Source organism: Haliotis asinina, chromosome 10 (assembly GCF_037392515.1).
Source record: "Haliotis asinina isolate JCU_RB_2024 chromosome 10, JCU_Hal_asi_v2, whole genome shotgun sequence".
In the NCBI taxonomy this organism is placed as follows: Eukaryota; Metazoa; Mollusca; class Gastropoda; order Lepetellida; family Haliotidae; genus Haliotis; species Haliotis asinina.
The window spans coordinates 40966531-40985991 of record NC_090289.1 but is presented as its reverse complement, the minus strand read 5'-3'; the positions used below and the strand labels follow the sequence as shown (position 1 = coordinate 40985991).

Genomic DNA, 19461 nt, shown 5'->3' with positions numbered 1-19461 from the left:
TTTAACCATTGTGAAAGAATAAAACGACATTTATAAAAAATAGGCTTGCTACTGTCACTATTTATACATATGTAATTCTGGGCAAAAAATATTTAAAGTAAAACAGGTATTTGACATATCAACATCATTTGTAGTTCAATGACCGACATACTGGGCTTCCCACTTGGCACCAGTGTGCACCAGCAGTCTGGAACCATGGTATACGAACTGTTATTCACATCCTCCTCATATGATAATAGTTGTTATAGGAATGCGTGCTGATGACCTCTAACCTATGATATCAACCAGTAGATATGTTACATATTGTCCCCATATTGATAATAGCATACAGTTATTGCCTACTTGGAAAGCTTTGTCAGAGTGGCGGAAGGGTGGGAAATTCAAAATAATGTAACAAATTGTCATGACCTTTCTACCAAGTGTGATAGGACGTGATTCATGCCTCCACCTCCCAGCTCAACATGATGAATTGTTTATAAAAACACATGTATTTATACATTTGCCAAGCTTGTTTCATGTAATAGGCTTTTCTTATGATTTACTAAATCAAGTTTGGTATAAAAAAGTATCATATTGTAAAATATAACATTAGACATATTGTTTTGTTCTTTCTGGTGCTACTTTCATGTTGGAGAATGGTTTATTATGGTATTTTTAATTTCTTATTTCCGGAGCTATTTATTGTACTTTTTTTTTTTGAAAATCACGTGGTAGTGTTACACATATAAACAGACCGTGGTCAGAGACATCTTTGTAATGTTTGCTTTGGAAAGGTTTCTGAGGTATGGGTGATTGGATCATGGACAAATATACACAGCTTCTGTAGTCATGGAGATTTCTCTTCCTGCGTATGTGATGGTGTCTCAAGGTGTTGGGTAATCTTGCAGCATGACGCCATTGTATAATATATATGCCACTGTGCCATTGTTAAAAGCAGATTGGTGTATGGCTGAAGAAATGCTGATGTGATGTAAAATCTTACCTCACTCACTGTTGGAAGCAGATCTTAACCATATTATTTTCCCTTACACCCAGCCCTAAGTGCCAAACAAACCAAATAAAGGCTTACCCCAGGTTCGGAATCTCTCTCACTTGGGCACTTTTTCAGTTTAAATAGGGTTACAGGTTTCTTTCAATATTATTGTCGCTGCATTGGTCATGTTAAAAGCACACTGATGGAAGGGTTACAACACTTGCAAGTCAATGATGAAGAAAGGGCCCAGTTCCACAGTGTGATGGAAGGTTTACAACAGTGGTAGTCCATGATGAAGTGTGGGATACTGATGGTCGAGCGACACCATTGGTTTTCAGACCTGGTCACAGGTCTGGAATATCCCACAAGAGAACATGTGGTCTGTAGTGAAGTGTCTTGTGGTAGCAGGCTTGGCTGTAAAAGTGGACCATAAGCACCACTGGAAAGGACTCAACAAGGACCAGAAGGCACCAATATGTTACTTTCATATCTGATATCGACCATTCTCAGTAAAGGGCAAACTAGGTATATCTGACGAGACAAGAGCACCATGTTCTGATTATCAAACAACGGAAATAGAAAGATTTGTGGTAACAATCATGCAGATATAGGTCTGCAAGTCCTAGAATACCAAACCACACATGGCCAGTACCTGTGGCATGAGATGTCAAATTACCATAACAATTTAGAGATGTAGAAACAATTTGGTCATGTTTACCTAGTTGTTGACCTGTTTTCACAGGGTGAAAATGACCAAACAGCATTCCTGGTACAGAGGCGATCAGTATAGCTAATCTGAACATGCTGTAAGATTACTTTGTATGTGGCATGTAGTGTTTGGACACGCTTTAAAGGAACATGCAGAATTTCAACTGCACAGTAGTTCTGTGAACAACATTTTTTAAGAAATGATGAAAAAAACAAGACACAGACAAATATGTGCAGAAGGCCGTTCAGATTGTTATTAGTATTATTTGTGTCAAGACTTTGCATTTAGGATTGTGAGGTATTTTAGCAGTTTCATGGATATTTCTAGAATTATGACTAAAGGGAGTAAACAGTATACACATTCCCCTACAACTCTTTACGTGAGGAATTTAGAGAAAATAAATGTAACGAAAAGAACATTTTCATTTTTGATTGATTCCATCTTCCAGTGTCACAAAGACTGTGGTTTGTCATCATTTTTTAAGACAAAATTTATTTCATGGTTTTAAAAGTTTCCAAAACAGCGTGCAGTGATATGAAACCATAGGACTGAAAATGCTACATTTAGGAGCAAAGTGTTCCCTCTTGTTTGAGTGTTCATAGTGATTGTTGAAACTGGCAAGTGCTCAAAGTAATAGTCTCAAGGTGATTACTTGGTGTAAAAAGTGCTGAAATAATTTGTTTGAGTAACTTGGCCAATGTTTGTAAGATTGCATCAGGTTACTCTTAATTAAAGATAGGATGACAGAAAGGAAAACATGCATAGCTGGAATGTTGAAGATGAGGAGCTTGAAAGTACCAAGTTAATGAAGTCCCATCAGAAATACATAGCAAGATTTGTGAGAGACAGTGATGCCAATGATGGATCCATAATGTCAGCAAACTTACATGTGTGTGTGAACCACTGTGAACTCAGGACTTACTACTCTTACTTTATGAAGGACAGTAGCATTTCCACATTTTGCTGGAATATTGCTGAGAGCAACATTTAAATAACAAACCAACTATCTTTAGCATTTCAGAAACCGCTTGGCAGAAGAAAATAATGCGATTCAGACTTACTCATACTGAATGTGGTTAATTGGCGTAAGTGATTTAGAACAGTATTTTGAGATAATTCTGCGTTGAATACACCAACAGTACCAGTGAATTAGTTCAAAGCTGTTTTTGAGTGATTAATAAGCATCCTGTACACAGGCGTCCTGATGGATGTTCAGGAATCTTGTTACAGACAAGGCACCATGTTCCTTGTCTGCAATTTCCAGTAACATCAAGCCAGTGAACATGGTCAGGCGATACGACTGATAACGTCTGGCAGTGCAGACAGTCATGCCACCCAATGAAATACTTTGAGGATTCCGGACTTTCTTTATGTTCAAAGTGGTCAGACTTGACTTGACTGTCGATTAGTGCACCGGCTTTCTGGTAAATTGTTTTTTGGGGTCTTGATTTCCGTTGCTTTGATGTGACAACTGGTTTCAGACAGAGGCAAGATTGCCTTACCTACATCAGACACCTATACATGTTAGAAGCAGCTTGACTAGGTATAAATGTCTGTCTCTATTTGTAGGATGCATTAGTTGCAGGCATGTGTTCTTGCTCATTGAATTGCTGTCCAGGTACAATTTACAGAAACAACAGACCTTCCTGTTAAGACTGGTCTAATTCATCTCAGGGAATGCACTATAAACAGCCATTTTTGTTGAGAAATGGTTTTCTTTTCTCTTATCAAATCATCCATATACATGTTGTACAAATGAAACATATTTGTGCTGATTTAAGATTATGGTGTGGAGTGTGACTGTTTATGAAACTAATGATATATTGCTTTGTTCTTGTTTCAAATTGTCAGAAATAAATAAAAGATAAAATGAATTCTGCAAATTCCAAACATGTGGTTGCATTGGTTGGCAAGCATCACATCTATAGAGTTAGTTCCCTTTGATTTAAGAAGCTGTAAGGAGGAAAATGTCCAACTTTCTTAAGTCAGCAACACTTTATTCATTTCTGTAGATAAATAAATGTTTCAAGCCTTAAGGTTGGCTTGCTAATACCACAGTTCTATTGCATTGATTTTGCAGTTATAATCACAGTAGTTAAAAAAACACAGTAATGCTTTGAAAAGTTTGACAATTTTCAAATTTCAGCAGATGTTAATTATGCTTTGGGATATTATTATGGAAAAAATCTCTCCCAACAGATTTTCTGCTTATGTAATGTAAATGTTCTTTTGTCATAAAACCATCACTTCTGATCCAAAAGAGTGTGTGATATTTGCAGATAGATACGATTCATTAACTCCAAGAATAAAATCCCTATTGACAAACTGTGTAGCCATTGTCAGTGACACTCAAGATACCTGAGAGTTCACTGATCTCTTCCTTTAGTAAAATATACAATACTATCAGGCTCTCACAGGGTTATTGAGTATAGAAACCTATTCCTGGATAAAAAGCATTCCAGCATTTCCATATTTCAGCTATTCTTTTGAAAGCCAAACAGACTGAAGATACTATGATAGGGATTCGTGTTCAGGAATCCCACCTTGTATCTGATATTAACATTGATGGTCGTCCTGCATGTTGAAGAAGAACTGCTTCTTACACTGCTTGTCAGTTCCAACTGCATGCTGTGTGTACCACACCTGTTAGTGAAGTGTTTGACATGTATCTGTCAGCACTCAGCAGGAGATACACATACTTGTCTGTAGACATGTGATATAGGAGATATTCAATACCTGGAATGGTCAGTAGCCAATTGGCTGAAGCTCCACACTCCACCTAAGCCGTATGATGTATCAGGTTTGCAGTAATTGGAATGGTCATTGACCAGTGTGGCGTATTATAAGACATACGATCTATAACACATTTCACATCAGTGTTTAGTATGTCAACAAGGCATTATGCATGCCTTAACTTGGCTCACATGTGATATACCTGGTATTCATTGGCATTGGCGGTGGCTGATTGGTCTTTGTTTGATCTGTCTGACAAGAGGTATATGTGATATACCAAATATTTAATGGTCAGTACTTGAGCCACATGCTTGACCGCCATGTATCGTGTTATCGCATGGTCAGTTAACCATTATGAGGCATCTGGATCCCATTCTGAGACAGAAACTATGATATACGTAGTAATGTATACTGGATACCACATGTCTAGTATTCACACTTACTTGACCACATGTATGACCCCATTTTGAAACTTTGCTGATGCAAAATGTAACTCACATACAATACTTCAAAAAGTTCTAGTAGTTACTGTCTTAGTTGTGAGTTTTGATACCTTGGATATCGATGATTTTAACAACAGCATGATTATGTTGGAAACAAGGTTTCATAAATGTTGTGCTCTAAACTTTTTCAAACTTTCAAATTGTGGAGGTAATACTACTACTAAGTCTGTTAAGCCTTGCTTTGGAAAAAATACAGATTTCCATTTAGTATTCAGAAAAACATGGTGATTATGCTTGTCATATGAGGTGACTAAAGGGATCAGGTGGTCAAGACTCACTGACTTGATTGAAGCATGTCATCGATTACCAGTCGCGCAGATCGATGCTTATGCTGTTGATCACTGTATTGTCTGGTCCAGACTAGATTATTTATATACTGCTGCCATATATCTGGAATATTGCTGAGTGCGGTATAAAACTAAACTCACTCATTAAAGAAAATGTGACTGAAACAGTTTCCCCACTTTATGAGTGTCGTATCTGACAGTGGTTGTAATAAATGCATATCATGTTATATTGCATTTCCTGTCAACAATGGACTACCTACATCTACTTCCTGCTAGTAAGAAGATCCTGTCTCCTTGACTTCAGTAGTGGGAAAATACAAAGTCAGTTGCAACTACAATATGACATTGTGTGCTTAACCACAGTCTGTTGATCTATACACTTGTGGACCCTTACTCATTGCAAGTCTTTAGTTGATCTGGGTTAAGACAACCGTAGTTTAATCCTTTCCATTTGACAAGTGGACATGCCCCAAACAGAAAATAATATCAACTTGTCATGATGTCCTGATCGTATTTCTGTTACTTTTTGCCTCCAATGATAAGGGTATGAAATAGAAATGATTAAAGATTAGGAAAGATTAAAACATTACCATAACTTGACAGTATTAAAATGATTTTTCATATCTCATGTTACGATTGATTCACTAATGTTCGTGTTTGTGGAAGAGTTAGGACAAATTGTTAAGTCAACCAGCCATGAGTATTGCGCATGTAAACTCCCTGAAGGCTTGTGCCTTGAGTATCAGTATATGAAAGGTTCATGTTATAAAATGTAATGGTATGTAATCAAAATATGATCTAAAACAACATGCAATATGGCAGATTTATTCAATCCCATATGATACGGTTGTTTCTGGCTGACCCACACAGGTGAGGGTACAAATATCAGGCAACTCAGGCATATTTTGCATTGTCATGTGGGTTGCTACTATGTTGGAAGACATGGTATTGTATGAGTATTTTACAGGTGCTTCAATACCATTCCCTTGCAGGTTCTTGGTTGTCCTGTAAATGATCTATATTTGGGCTTGATGGTCACAAAGGAGCAATAGGTCATTAATTTATTTTTACTTCAGTACTGCCTCATACATTGAAGCATGTTATGTATGCTCTGGAACACTTATATATGATTTCTCTTCTATTTCAGGGAGCCTTACAAGATGTTAAAATATATGCAAATCCAGCTGAGGCTGAAGACGATGAATGCAATTTTGTGAGTATCCCCCTGTTTTCCTTTCTGTTGCCCTGTTGTCTTTTCCATTCATCTATGTTCATAACCCACAGTAATTCGGATAAAATGTTGATCCCCACATGCTTTTTGTGTAAGACATAATGGATCTGGTGGTCAGACTTGTTAAGAAGGTGGACTGCATGTCATTGTATCCCAATTTGTGTATATCAATTTTCATAATGTCAGTCACTGGATTGTCTAGTCCATATTTTATCATTTACTTTAAAGCATTACTGACTCAGTCTTCTCTGCTAAGAAGTATATTTACACTGCTCTTTGATAAAAACGACCATTCCAAATGCTGATTGTTATTTAAGGATATAGAAGAAAAAATTCACCACTGAAAAAATCATTTCTAGAAGAAATAATAATTTTGAAAGCTTTTTGGCCAAATGGTTTCCTCTCATCCTGAATAACTATTTAACCGAAACATATTACTGTTGATATTTAGTGTAGTATTATCTCTATTGAGCCCACAAGCTGCTATGCCAACGTATTGTTCTGTATACTTATGTTCAGTGTATCAGGAGCAATAAAACAAAAAGATCACAATGCATAACATACAATATGAATAGCCCCACTTGGAATTTTTCAGTTAATAAATCAGTCCTGTAAATAAGAAAAATAGCACATTTTTGCATTGTCTGTGCATGACATGTTTTACAGCTGTTCATATGTTATCTATTGTTAAGCCACTGAGAAAAATTAAGATTCCTCGTGAGTCACTTGTGGCAGACCCTTGATGGGATTCATAAGTTCTTGTACAGATGTGACATTTTGTTTGGTCGTATTTCAGGATTTTAGCGGCTCTGGGTCAGGCTCTGATGAGACAAAGGGTGATATTGACATTGAAACTGGTACACCAAGCCCATTGGTGAGTTTTAGAAACAAGAATACAATCATTCCTTATCCACTGAGACATTTTAAGTTGCCACATTGTGTCGAGGGAAATACAGGGTTTTATCAGTCCGGCTCAGGGAGTAAAAGCTTTCAAAGTACTGATAAAACCCAGTATTTCCCGAGACATGGTGTGATAATGCATTTATCTAGCTGAATGTTTTTACTAAATCAAAAGGAAAGAAGGGGAAGGGAATCAAATTGTTGTGGCAAAACGTTTGCTTGGTGCCATGTTGAGACCAGGTGATTGATTGACCTCAGTGCAGCACACGTTATGCTAAAGGTTTGGCGATGCATGTGACCAACTCATATTCACTGGTCACATGATCATGTGTTTTTGTTAAAATCATATGACTCTCCTCATATTCACACTCATTTACACTCTGTGAGGTCATCATGAAAAAAAACAGTGACCTGTGACCTTGATTATGTCAGGTCAGATCATCTACAGTCCTCAGGCCCTTGTTTTTGAATACTGGTCCTGCAAAGAGTAATATTTTATTTAGTTTTTTGTCCAGAATGAAAATCTTTGCCTCACCATTAGGGAAAAAATGTTGATGGAAAATGACATCAGTTTGACAAGATTTTGGTGAGATGCTCAAAACTTGTGCCTCTTGCTTCAGCCCACCCGACCTGATGGTGCTAAGGGAGGTCAGAAGGGCCAGAAGGGAGAGCCAGGCATTCCTGGATTGAAGGGAGATGTTGGGCCCCCAGGGCCTCCACCCATGATTACACCACCCCCACCAGATTTGAAAGGACTCACAGGGGTTAAAGGTGAGAACACAGGTGTCAGTCTATCTGATTTTGGATCTATCTAAAAACGCTGGACATAAGTGGATGAATGTTGAAAACGTTTGGTTAAATTAAACCTGAGTAAGCAATATAAATAAGCAATATAATTGTCGAAGAATAGGAGGGTCTGAACCAAGCAAGCTAGTGATTACCATCATGATGGTCATTTTAGGCAACTGTGATAAGGTGACATGCCTCAACCAGGTCAAAAAGACTTACCTTACGATCCTGTTAGTTGTCCCTTATTACAAGTATGGGTTTTTCAAATGAATTGTAACCAGGATCAGGAATTTTTTGTGTGCATGCTTATTTCACAAACCTGCTTCCATAAGAACTATTTTGGAATTTGTCTTAGAACAGGATCTATGTGATTAAATCAATTTTGTGGCACAGATCAAGACTTTGTTGAGTGTGTATCATTTAGACATTACACTAGAAACACACAGATACGTCAAAAATGAAAAATAAATCCGTTATTTACAAGTGCATCTTGACATTTACCTTAACCAGGTGATAAAGGTGATCGGGGTTCTCCTGGAGAGGTTGGGGAGCCAGGATATCCTGGTCAGAAAGGACAGCAGGGAGAAGCAGGCATTGGAGAGCGAGGTCCCCCTGGGGAAATGGGTCTACCTGGACCCAGAGGAGAAAAGGGAGATCAGGGACCTCAGGTAAGTCTACTGGACTTAATCACGCAAACTAGTCATGTGAATCAGACAGGTGAGTCGGGCAGGTGAATCAGACAGGTGAGTTAGGCAGGTGGGTCAGTTGGGTGAGCCCACTGGATGAATCAATAATGATGTGATGGAACATATAGTGTCTTCTCAGAAGAGTACCCAGAATGATTAGATGGTAATGCAAATGAAATCAGATGATGTTGCTATGCTTCTCCTTGAGCTGATTATTCAATTGAGCAACCAGTTGTTGACCATGTTATGTCAATAACTTGATACAAGAGTAATTTGGTGGGGAGCACAATCAGTTGCAAAGAACAGTTTGGATTTGTTTTACTGATTGTATCACGAGACAGAGCAAAAAGTCTAAGAAAACTAACCGAAAACAGTTGGGAAAAATTATGAGAGTTCCTCCTCTCTACATTATAATGTGATCATTTTCTAGAAGTGAGATTGGGTGGTCAGGCTCTCTGACTTGCTTGACACATGTCATCCATGTCTGGTCTGGACTTAATTATTTGCAGACCGCTGCCATATAGCTGGAATATTGCTCATTGTGACGTAAAACTAAACCCGCTCACTCTAAAAAATTATTACTCTTCATCTAGTTCAGATGAATATCAGGCCAGAGAGCTAGGATTTTTGAGATGTGGCTATTCAGCTGGAGTAATATGTTTATTGGACCCTATCTTCCTTCTAGGGTCTGCCTGGCATTGCCATGCAGGGTCCACCAGGTCCACCTGGACCCGCTGGGATTCCAGGGTCCATTGACGTCATCCCGGAACTGGAACGTGGGGAGAAAGGAGCCATGGGCCAGAAGGGTCAGAAAGGAGAGCCAGGAACTGGACTACCCGGAACTCCTGGCACTCCTGGACAGAGAGGTCTTATGGGACCTAGGGTAAGTTACTGTGGAGAATGTATATGTGTTGTCAACATCAGTTACATACAGCCACCCCTACCTCTTCCAACACCCACCCCAAACAACAAAATGAAAAACAAAGAGATTTTGAAAATGACAGAAATATTAAAAAAAAAGTTCCATGGATACAATTTGAAGCCCATTTCTGGTGTCCCCGGCAGTGATATTGCTGGAATATTGCCAAAAGTGGTGTAAAACTAAACTAAGCTCACTCACTCACTCACTCACTCACTTATGCAGTATGATGGACAACATCAGTTAATCTATTACCAATATGTTCCAGGGAGAGAGTGTTCCCGGGGAGAGGGGACTTCCTGGTCTGCCCGGACCTCCTGGACCACCAGGACCTCCTGGCCTCGGTGGAGTCGGCATGATTGATGTTGATGGCACTGGATCTGGAGACATTGATGGTTTGCCAGGTCCACCTGGACCACCAGGACCTCCTGGACCCATGGGACCCAGGGGTCTGCAGGGCTTACAAGGCTTACAGGGACTTCAGGGAGTGCCAGGGGTTCCAGGATTGCCAGGTTTGAATCATTCATGCCGTATGTTCGTGTATTGTTTTTTGGGGCCCTGTGTCTGAAGAAATCCTGCTAGTTTTTATGGAAAAAGTTGTTAATATCTGAAAGATATTAACACTTAAAACACTATTTAGCACTCAGAAAACACTGCTTTGATTGGCATTGGCATCCCAAGATGGGATGTACATTATTGAAAAACTTGGATTGCAAGTTGTTTTATTTAGTGCAACATCTCGATATCAATTCTTGTACCGTTGTCAAGGAGCAACATGACATTTGACACAATCTTAAATCACTCTTAGTGTGAGTTAATGTTTTGTCTTATCATGGTCTCCCACTTACCCAGGCAAGCCAGGAACATTTGGCACAGGCAATGGCACAGGAGTCCCTGGACAGCCTGGCCTCCCAGGACGAGATGGACTCCCAGGACCACCGGGAGCACCAGGCATGCCAGTGAGTTAACTCCCTTTGTTCAACTTCAGCACTGCCACAATATAAATTTCAATAAGGTTGAGATGTAGTGGACAAAAATGGTTAGGGCTATTTGTAAATTTTGAAATTATTAATAATGATGCATTTATTCATTGACACACTGACAAAATATCAGTCATAAATATCCTTATTTTGCCCAGTATATATGATGATGTAGTAGGGATGGATACAGCTTTTTCAGAAAGGAGGGACGCACACTATTGAGAAAAGGAAGGTGCACACTTTATTTTCACTCGAGTTTCAATGGTTTTTTAACAAAGTTCCAGGAAAAGATGGCACCCTACACCCTCTCTCTGGATCTGCCTGTGTATAGTGATAACTTTAAAATATATGACAAGCGCTATATATTCATGTATAAATTATGATTTCATATTGATACCTACATTAGTTTTGAATGGCATCTTGAAGCAGCATAATATGATGATTTGTATTATGCTGTTTTATGTGGGGCATTAAGTTAGCTTTGTGGTAGAAGCTTTCACTCACCACACCGTATACCTGGTTTCAATTCCCCACATGGATACAAGGTGTGAAGCTCATTTTTGGTGTCCCCCACTGTGATATTGCTGGAACATTGCTAAAAGTAGCATAAATTTAAACTCGCTTTCTCACAATTATATGTTTTCTATGCTAGCACTTGTCCTAATAAGTGCTTTTGTACCATTTTGCCACAGAATGGAACAGGTAACTTAAATTAATATTGTTTGTTAACCATCTTGGGCACTTGTTCTTTATATTTCTACTTCACTTTTAAGTTGCTATTGTCCTGCAATTTTTATACATGTTTGGGGGTTATATATTCTTATTTTGTGTTAATACTTGGATGTTTGGTTATTGGTGTGTTGAACTGTTGTATTACCTTTGCACAACCTTTCCTCTTGTTCAGATTAGTCAGCTACTGTTGCTTGCCTTAAGAGGTGACTATGCTTGTTGTTAATGGCATTTTGCTGGACTTGATGGTTAGGCTCATTGACTCAACGGTTGATGCACATTGTCGTCTCTTGATGGGTCAAATCAAAGATGCTGATGTCAATCACTGGAATGTCATGTCCAGACTCGATTGTTTACAGACACCCATTCATGAAGCTAAAATATTGTTGTGAACAACAACCAGAAAACGTTTAGGGTTATTGTAACAGTTTAATGCTGTGTTGAATGATTTATGTTTATCTTTTTTCTGTCCTTATTGTTGCTAAAAATATTTTTTTGCTTTAAATACGTTAGGTGTTGAACATCTGTATTAGAATTGGTCTTCAACAGCACATTCTTGTTGTAAGAGGTGACAGGATTGGGTGGCGAAACTTGGAAGTCTTATTTGACACATGTCATCGTATCTCAATGGTGTAGATCTGTGGTCATGATATTTTCGTCACTGGATTTTCTGGTCCAGACCTAATTACTTACAGACCGCTGTCAAATAGCTGGAATATTGCTGAGTGTGGCATTAAACATGACACCAACCAATTTAGAATCAACACTGCTTTGTCATAGCTCTAATTTTTGTGACACAAGTATAATAATCCCTTACTATCTTCAGACCTACGGAAAAGCTGACCTTGAAGAATTACGACTTATTACATTGTTATTCACCACATTTGTTCATATTACTTTACATAATTATTCCATAACATTCCAAGAAAAATAACTAAAGTAATATGAAAGAATCATATGGTCAATAACTCTTTTTGAGGAATTGTTTATTAAATAGAGGAATTTTTTTTAACTAATTCAGGGTAAAACTTTCTGATACATGCTGATTTATGTGAAAAGCATGAGTGTAGGTGTTGAGTTGATTTGCTGCAATTTAAAAAAAAAATGCAGCGTAAAATGGACTCTCTCATTACATGTGAAACACCTGTGAAATGTATTCACACCAAGTTTACCTAAGTTAGTTGAGCACAATGTTCCTGTTGTTTCCAGGGTGTTCCTGGACAGCCAGGTGAACCAGGACCTGTTGGTCCACAAGGACCCAAAGGAGACAGAGTAAGTGTGTTCATATACGATCTTGAATGATCTGCAGCAACCCATACTGGCCATTAGAGACGACAGACAGTATTGAGTCATTGACTAGGTTGACCTGTCACCACATCCCACTGATGCTCATGATCAATCACTTGGTTGTCTGGCTCAGAATCATATATTTGCAAACACCATCATATTCATAGTTTAGACTGTCTGTTAGAAATCTAGACCATCTCAGGTGGTCGGACAGGCCTTATTTCATACCCTGATGGACCCGTGAAGATCTGAGGTATGTTTGACACAGAAGGTGACTAGGCATGTTGTAAGAGTCATCAGCAGCATCAGGTGGTCAGCCCCGTGAAGGTCAGGGGTAGAAAGGCCTACAGCAACCCATGCTTGCCATAAAAGGAGACTATGCTTGTCGTAAGAGGCAACTAACAGGATCAGGTGGTCAGGCTTGCAGAATTGGTTAACACGTCATCAGTTTTCAATTGCGCAGGTCGATGCTCATGCTGTCGATCACTGGATTGTCTGGTCCAGACTCAATTAGTTACAGACTGCCACCATATAGGTGGAATATTGCTGAGAGCGGCATAAAACTGAACTCACTCGCTTTCAGGGTCTTGAAGGTATCGCTGGTGAGGAAGGTTTGCCAGGCCCCAAGGGAGAGCCAGGAAAGGACGGTAGCAGAGGTTTAACAGGCGATCAAGGTTTCAGGGGCCTGATGGGTCCCCCAGGTCCCCCTGGACCCCCTGGCATGCCCGGCAGAGGAGGATTCTTTGGAAGTGGCGAGGTACTAGAGATGATTGTTTAGTTGTGAAAAAAATGTCACCAGTCTTTCCTCATGACAGGTGCATGATTTCTTTTTGAGATTTTGGATGGTTGGGTAGCCAGCTGGTTAATGGGTTCTCTTGTCACACCGAGGACCTAGGTTCAATTTCACCACATGGGTGCACTGTGTGAAGTCCATCTTTTCCAAGTTGGATAGCTTGTGCCCAGTCCTATTCTTAGTGAATAAAATATATTTAAATAAAATCTAGTCCATCTTGGGTGTCCCCAACTGTGATATTGCTGGAATATTGCTAAAAATGGCATAAAACTAAACTCACTCACTCTAAATTCAGAACTCTGGAGATGGAGAGGTTGGTGAACCTGGTCTGCAGGGACCAAGAGGATTGCCAGGTCCACGAGGATCAGATGGGCTGCCAGGATCACAAGGACCAGAAGGACCAAAGGGAGAACGAGGATACCCAGGTGTTTCTGGACCCAAGGGAGAACGAGTGAGTATGATGAAATGGTCCAAAAATATTTTACTCAACTTAATCGACTAACTGTTAGGGATAATGGTTAAGCCTACTGGTTAAAAGCATTAGCTCATTATGTTTGATCCCAGTTTTGGTATTTCCTGTCGCGATATTGCTTGAAAACTGCTAAAAGTGTCATAAGACCTTACTAATTGTTGGTTGTGGGTTTGCTATACAGAACTGTTTGAGGATCTATATGTCAACATGTGTAAAAGACTTTCGTGATAGTGATCTCCTCAGATGTTATTGGGAATGTCCATGAATTTAAAGTGTTTATGTGATAGAAGCGATGGCGTAGCCTACCATTTAAGGCTTTTGCTGATCAGGCCAAAGACCTGGGTTTGATTACCCTCATGGGTAAAGCCCATTTCTGGTGTCCACTATTGAAACATTACCAAAATAATACTAACAGGGGTGTAAAACTAAACTCACTCACTCACTCTTTTTGTGGCGGCCAGTCAAGGCTGGGGTGATAATTTCTGACATTGTTCCACCTCCAGGGCTTCCCAGGAGATGATGGCCTTCCAGGACCCCGTGGAGAAGTGGGAACACCTGGTGTTCCTGGACCAGAAGGTGCTCGAGGAGAAACTGGACAGCCTGGAGTGCCTGGTCTTCCTGTTAGTGTCTTACATTTCTCAGAGCTTATTGTCCAAGGGCCATTTTCAGAAAGCACTGCAAATTTAGTAAATGTTTGGTTGTTTTAATGAAATTGGTCCCAGATAACCATTTTTGTATGATCTGTGTGCAAGTAGCTACCTGGTAATCAGTAAAGGTAGGTGTACCTGAAGATTTGGATGGCAGCACTCCCCAAAAACTATATATGGGTTCAGAAAATTAAAGTCCCCTCTCCCACTTCCAAAAAAATCCAAGAACAGTGATACCGAACTGATGAACTGATGTATGCAAAAGGTTTTTAGGAAACTTGTGTTTAAGAAATTGCGCAAATGCATTGTTATTTACCCATGTCGTGTGTGCAGCTAATACCTATTTCAGGCCCTGTCATCCAAATAGTACACTTGATCATCTTAGTTTCAGCATGAAAAACAATGCCGAGAAGAACTTGTCTGCTGGTGTTTTGTCTCAAATATGCAGTGACGAATGTATTACCACCTGTTTCTTTACTGAATCCACTAAAGGGATATGGTGTAGTTATCACTGTTCACAATGCTTGATGGATCACTTAAACAACAAAGGGTTCCATGGGGCAGCCTAGCTGTTAAGGCCTGGGTTGCGATTCCCTACATGGGCACAATGTATGAAAACCATTTCTGGTCTCCCCTGTCCTGATATCGCTGAAATATTGCTAAAAGCAGTGTAAAACTAAACTCAATCACACTTTATTTGGAAATGAAGGGTCCCTGTATTTGGTAATTCACAAGTGTTTGTCTTACAACAGGGCAGAGATGGACTTCCTGGAACAGGTGAAGCTGGACCTGTTGGACCTCCTGGACCTCCTGGACCACCGGGACCACCCGGGAGATCAACCATTGCTGGTTCGGGAGGATCTGGATCAGATGTGGACGTTGTTACACAGAAGGTGAGAGGGTTGTTTGAAGTATAGTCATCCTTCCATCATACGAGAAAGTCATCAAATGGTTAGTAATACATGTTTCAAAGTTAATTTCTTCCTTAAAAAGGCCACTTTGCAAAGCTGAAATTATTGAGTATGGAATGTTTGGGGGTTTTTGTTCCAGGGAGAGCCTGGTGTCCCAGGTCTGAATGGTCTGCCAGGTCAGCCCGGACGACCCGGTCAACCCGGAATCCAAGGTCCACAAGGAGAACAGGGTCTCAATGGCCTTCCTGTGAGTATGTTCACGTCACATGCATTGCCATAAAACAGGAGACATCATAATTTATGGCTAAGGGGGGGATGGTGATGATTTTAATGGAGAAGCATGCACAATGTGACTGACCCCTCTAAAAATCAAACAAACAAACAAACCCCAAAACAAAACAAAAATTAAACTCAACCTCTCCTAGAAAAGCCACCATGTTTTGTAACTCCATACAATCACCAAGAGATTGTAAAGAAGCTTGTTGAAATTAAGAAATTGTAATAATATAATTTAGCGTGTATAAAAATACTTTTTACAGATAAAAAAAACATCTTTTATGTGAAACTGTAGGGAGCATCTTGTGACTTCCTATTAGCGTGAACCCATCAGGGGTTAAAAAATCCCATCACCCGATGCCCGGGACAAGTCAGTTTTCATTTTGGGCAATCTAGTAATGGCATCTTACTTGTCCGTGGACTACTAGATGATTTCCACTTATGGTTTCAAACTGCAGATAGACTTGAATTTCATTTCACATCTGTTCATAATGTAGCTATCATTCTTTGAAATTTATCACTCTTCGATGAATAGTCCAGTAAATATTAACATCAAACATTGTGTCATAAAATCAGGTCAAGTGGAAAATTAGTCAGGACAAGTTACTTGCTTGAAGTAATTTGCCCAGTGGCAAGTCGCTTTTGAAAAAAGTTTGAACCCCTGCCCATGTCTATTGTACCCTGCAATGATATTGCTGGTGAAAAACCAGCCAGTCCTGAGGACAGGCCAGATTTTCTACATCTTTCCTACACTGCAAATAACGTAACAATTTTCTCAGTAAAAGGCTGAATCACTGTAAATGTTTGTTGCATGATGTGTTTTTGCTGTGTTCCAGGGTCCGAAGGGAGATTTGGGACCAATAGGACCCCCAGGACCACCTGGTCCTCCTGCTCGTCTATCCCCGGGAGCTATCTTGGGGTCAGGATCAGGAACTGATGGCGGAGTCAGGGTCAGTACATCCACCCCTTCTCTTATTTAATTTGTTAGTGGTGAAACCATATATACAAGGGGCGTTTGTTAAAGTTTTCCCGACCCACTTTCAGTGGACATGGTGGAACAAAACCTGGCACACTTATTAGTCCTTCACTACATAGCAGCCGCCAAGAGTTACACTTCTCCCATCATGGGCTAACTGGTAATCTTGTAAAGTGGCAGTCTCCACTTAATAGACAGTGTCTTCATCAATGGCTGAATGAGGTCGACTGGGAATGGGAGCAGTTTCCTCAGATTTCTGAATACATTTAAAGTGGCGATGCCAACTAGGTCATAGGATGAGGCATCCACCAATAAGTTGCTTTCATTCATCAAAGGTGTCAGTGGTTTGTGACCTTTAAAGTACAAAAACTTGATAAATGCTCTGTACTCAAGTGTCTCCATTGTCACACCTTACTTCAATATGACGCTTGTCAAAGAAATAGCTTTCATTGTTCACTGCTGAAAATTACCACATGTCCCACATGTGTGACATGCGTGTCATTATTCACATGAAGTTTCAGTGACCCGTGAAGGTGTGAGGTAGAATAGGCCTTCAGCAACCCGTGCTTGCCATAAATGGCTACTATGCTTGTCATGAGAGGCAACTAATGGGATCGGGTGGTCAGGCTCGCTGACTTGGTGGACACATGTCATCGGTTCTTAATTGTACAGATCTATGCTCATGCTGTTGATCACTTGATTGTCTGATCCAGACTTGATTATTTACAGACCGCCGCCATATAGCTGGATACTGATGAGTGCGGCGTAAAACTAAACTCACTCGCTCATGAAGTTTCAACCTGATATGAAACCCAGAGCTGGGTCAAGGCTCTCCTTGTACTATGCACTAGAAGCTTTGACTCACTGAAAGCATTCACTATACGCTATGTAAATCTTTATGACTACATTGAAGATGAATTTCTCCTCTAACTTGTGGGAACCAACTGCAAACCTTATGCAGATGAACTGCATAAAGGTCATACATCAAATTGCTGATGCAAACCATGCAAATATCATGCATGTGAACAGTTGCATGTTGCTGTATAGTTTCGTTTAGACTTCACCTATTGTTCACTGATTTTCAGCACTTTGTGAACTCATTAAAATAATCTTTTCAGCATTACAAATTTGTTTTTCAACATGTCAGTTCATGTGTAGAAAGTACTTTTAAACACCCTGTGGTATTTTGCAACACTCTGTAGTAGTTTGATATTTTTAGAACAGTTGACTGAAGCTAGTGGCTACATTTACACCACTGAGTCTAAACTTTTGATGTGCAGTATATCATAATGATGATAGGAGTATTTGTATAAGGCTGACTTCCACCATACAAAGGCAATGCTGACAGGTCACAGTTCATATGTACAAGAAAAACCATGGATTTATGAAACATTGAGGATTGAGGAAGAACAAGGTGTATTCTGAGTCTATTTACAATGGAGGACATTAGCTGATTCTCTATGAAAGGCTTTTGTGAACATTCTGTTACATTACCTCATGATCATCACCATTCTTTGACTGTCATATTGAAGTTGTTATTTCAAAAGAATATGCCTTCAGTTGTAGTGTTTTCTCATTGCAGGTTGAGGTTGGACCACCAGGCCCTGCCGGACCAACTGGTCCACGTGGACCAGTTGGACCCCGTGGAATGAAAGGTCGAATGGGAGAAATGGGCATGCCAGGATTTCCGGTATGATTTTCAGCTGAATATTTGTCGAACATTCTGTCCTTGTTATATATACCACTTGAAGGGGATAGAGAGACAATCTGCTATTGGGGTAGAATAGGCCTTCAGCAACCCTGCTTGCCATCAAAGGTGACTATGCTTGTCGTAAGAAGCGACTAGTGATCAGGGTCGCTGACTTGGTTGATAAGTCATCGGTTCCTAATTGCGCAGATTGATGCTTATGCTGTTGATCACTGGATTGTCTGGTCCGGACTCAATTATTTACAGACTGCCGCCATATGGCTAGGATATTGTCAAGTGCGGCGTAAAACTAAACTCACTCACTCAGAGAGACAATCAAGTTGATATATGGAAAAGAAATATACTTACACCAGGTGCAAACTAAGATTTTGTTCCACCAGATGCAAGGTGAGGTAATTAACCTTGTTGCGCCAGGTTCAAGCCGAGGCACTTATCTTGTTGCACCATGTGGTAGCTAAGGTAATTATCTTTGTTGCACCAGACAAAACAAGCTCTACCTGGTCGATGAAAAAAGATTATATAATGCTTGAGTTTGGGTTTTAAATACAATTACTACAAAATTATTCTAGGTCTGCTAAGGATCATTTCATCTTGCTTCATAGTGCTTCAAACGGTGAAAAGCAACAGTTGTTCAGTTAATGTCTATGTTGTCATTAGAGTCAGCTTCATGCCAGTTCCTCATTCTGTTTCATACCTGAAGTCTGTGGTCTTTGAACAGCACAATATTATATGCACTGAGTGGAAGTTGGTATAGATATGAGGGTGCATTTTTGAGTTTCAGGCTGCACCAGTGCAAGCTCTAAATGCTTTACTCAAGTCCTGGTAATTCATGACAAGAAACAAACTATTTGAAATATTTTTGGTTTTTGATGGATAGCTAGTAATAATGGAAATGCACTAAGAATATCATTGTATATATTTTGAATTTCTAGATCAAATCACTTTTCACTCA

The 19461-nt window shown here is 39.7% G+C and overlaps 1 protein-coding gene across 4 annotated transcripts in view; it reads left to right on the top strand.

Moving 5' to 3' along the window:
* The window catches only part of LOC137298386 (collagen alpha-1(I) chain-like), a 102673-nt gene that overhangs the window by 64397 nt on the left and 18815 nt on the right, over nt 1-19461 (top strand). For all 4 annotated transcript variants that reach the window (XM_067830640.1, XM_067830642.1, XM_067830643.1 and 1 more), the window contains exons 4-18: nt 6353-6418; nt 7233-7310; nt 7957-8107; nt 8636-8793; nt 9497-9694; nt 9999-10242; nt 10583-10689; nt 12649-12711; nt 13310-13483; nt 13815-13970; nt 14495-14611; nt 15391-15531; nt 15689-15796; nt 16662-16775; nt 18384-18491. In XM_067830640.1, coding sequence (XP_067686741.1) covers nt 6353-6418; nt 7233-7310; nt 7957-8107; nt 8636-8793; nt 9497-9694; nt 9999-10242; nt 10583-10689; nt 12649-12711; nt 13310-13483; nt 13815-13970; nt 14495-14611; nt 15391-15531; nt 15689-15796; nt 16662-16775; nt 18384-18491 — 1983 coding nt within the window. The remainder of the gene's footprint in view (nt 1-6352; nt 6419-7232; nt 7311-7956; nt 8108-8635; nt 8794-9496; nt 9695-9998; nt 10243-10582; nt 10690-12648; nt 12712-13309; nt 13484-13814; nt 13971-14494; nt 14612-15390; nt 15532-15688; nt 15797-16661; nt 16776-18383; nt 18492-19461) is intronic.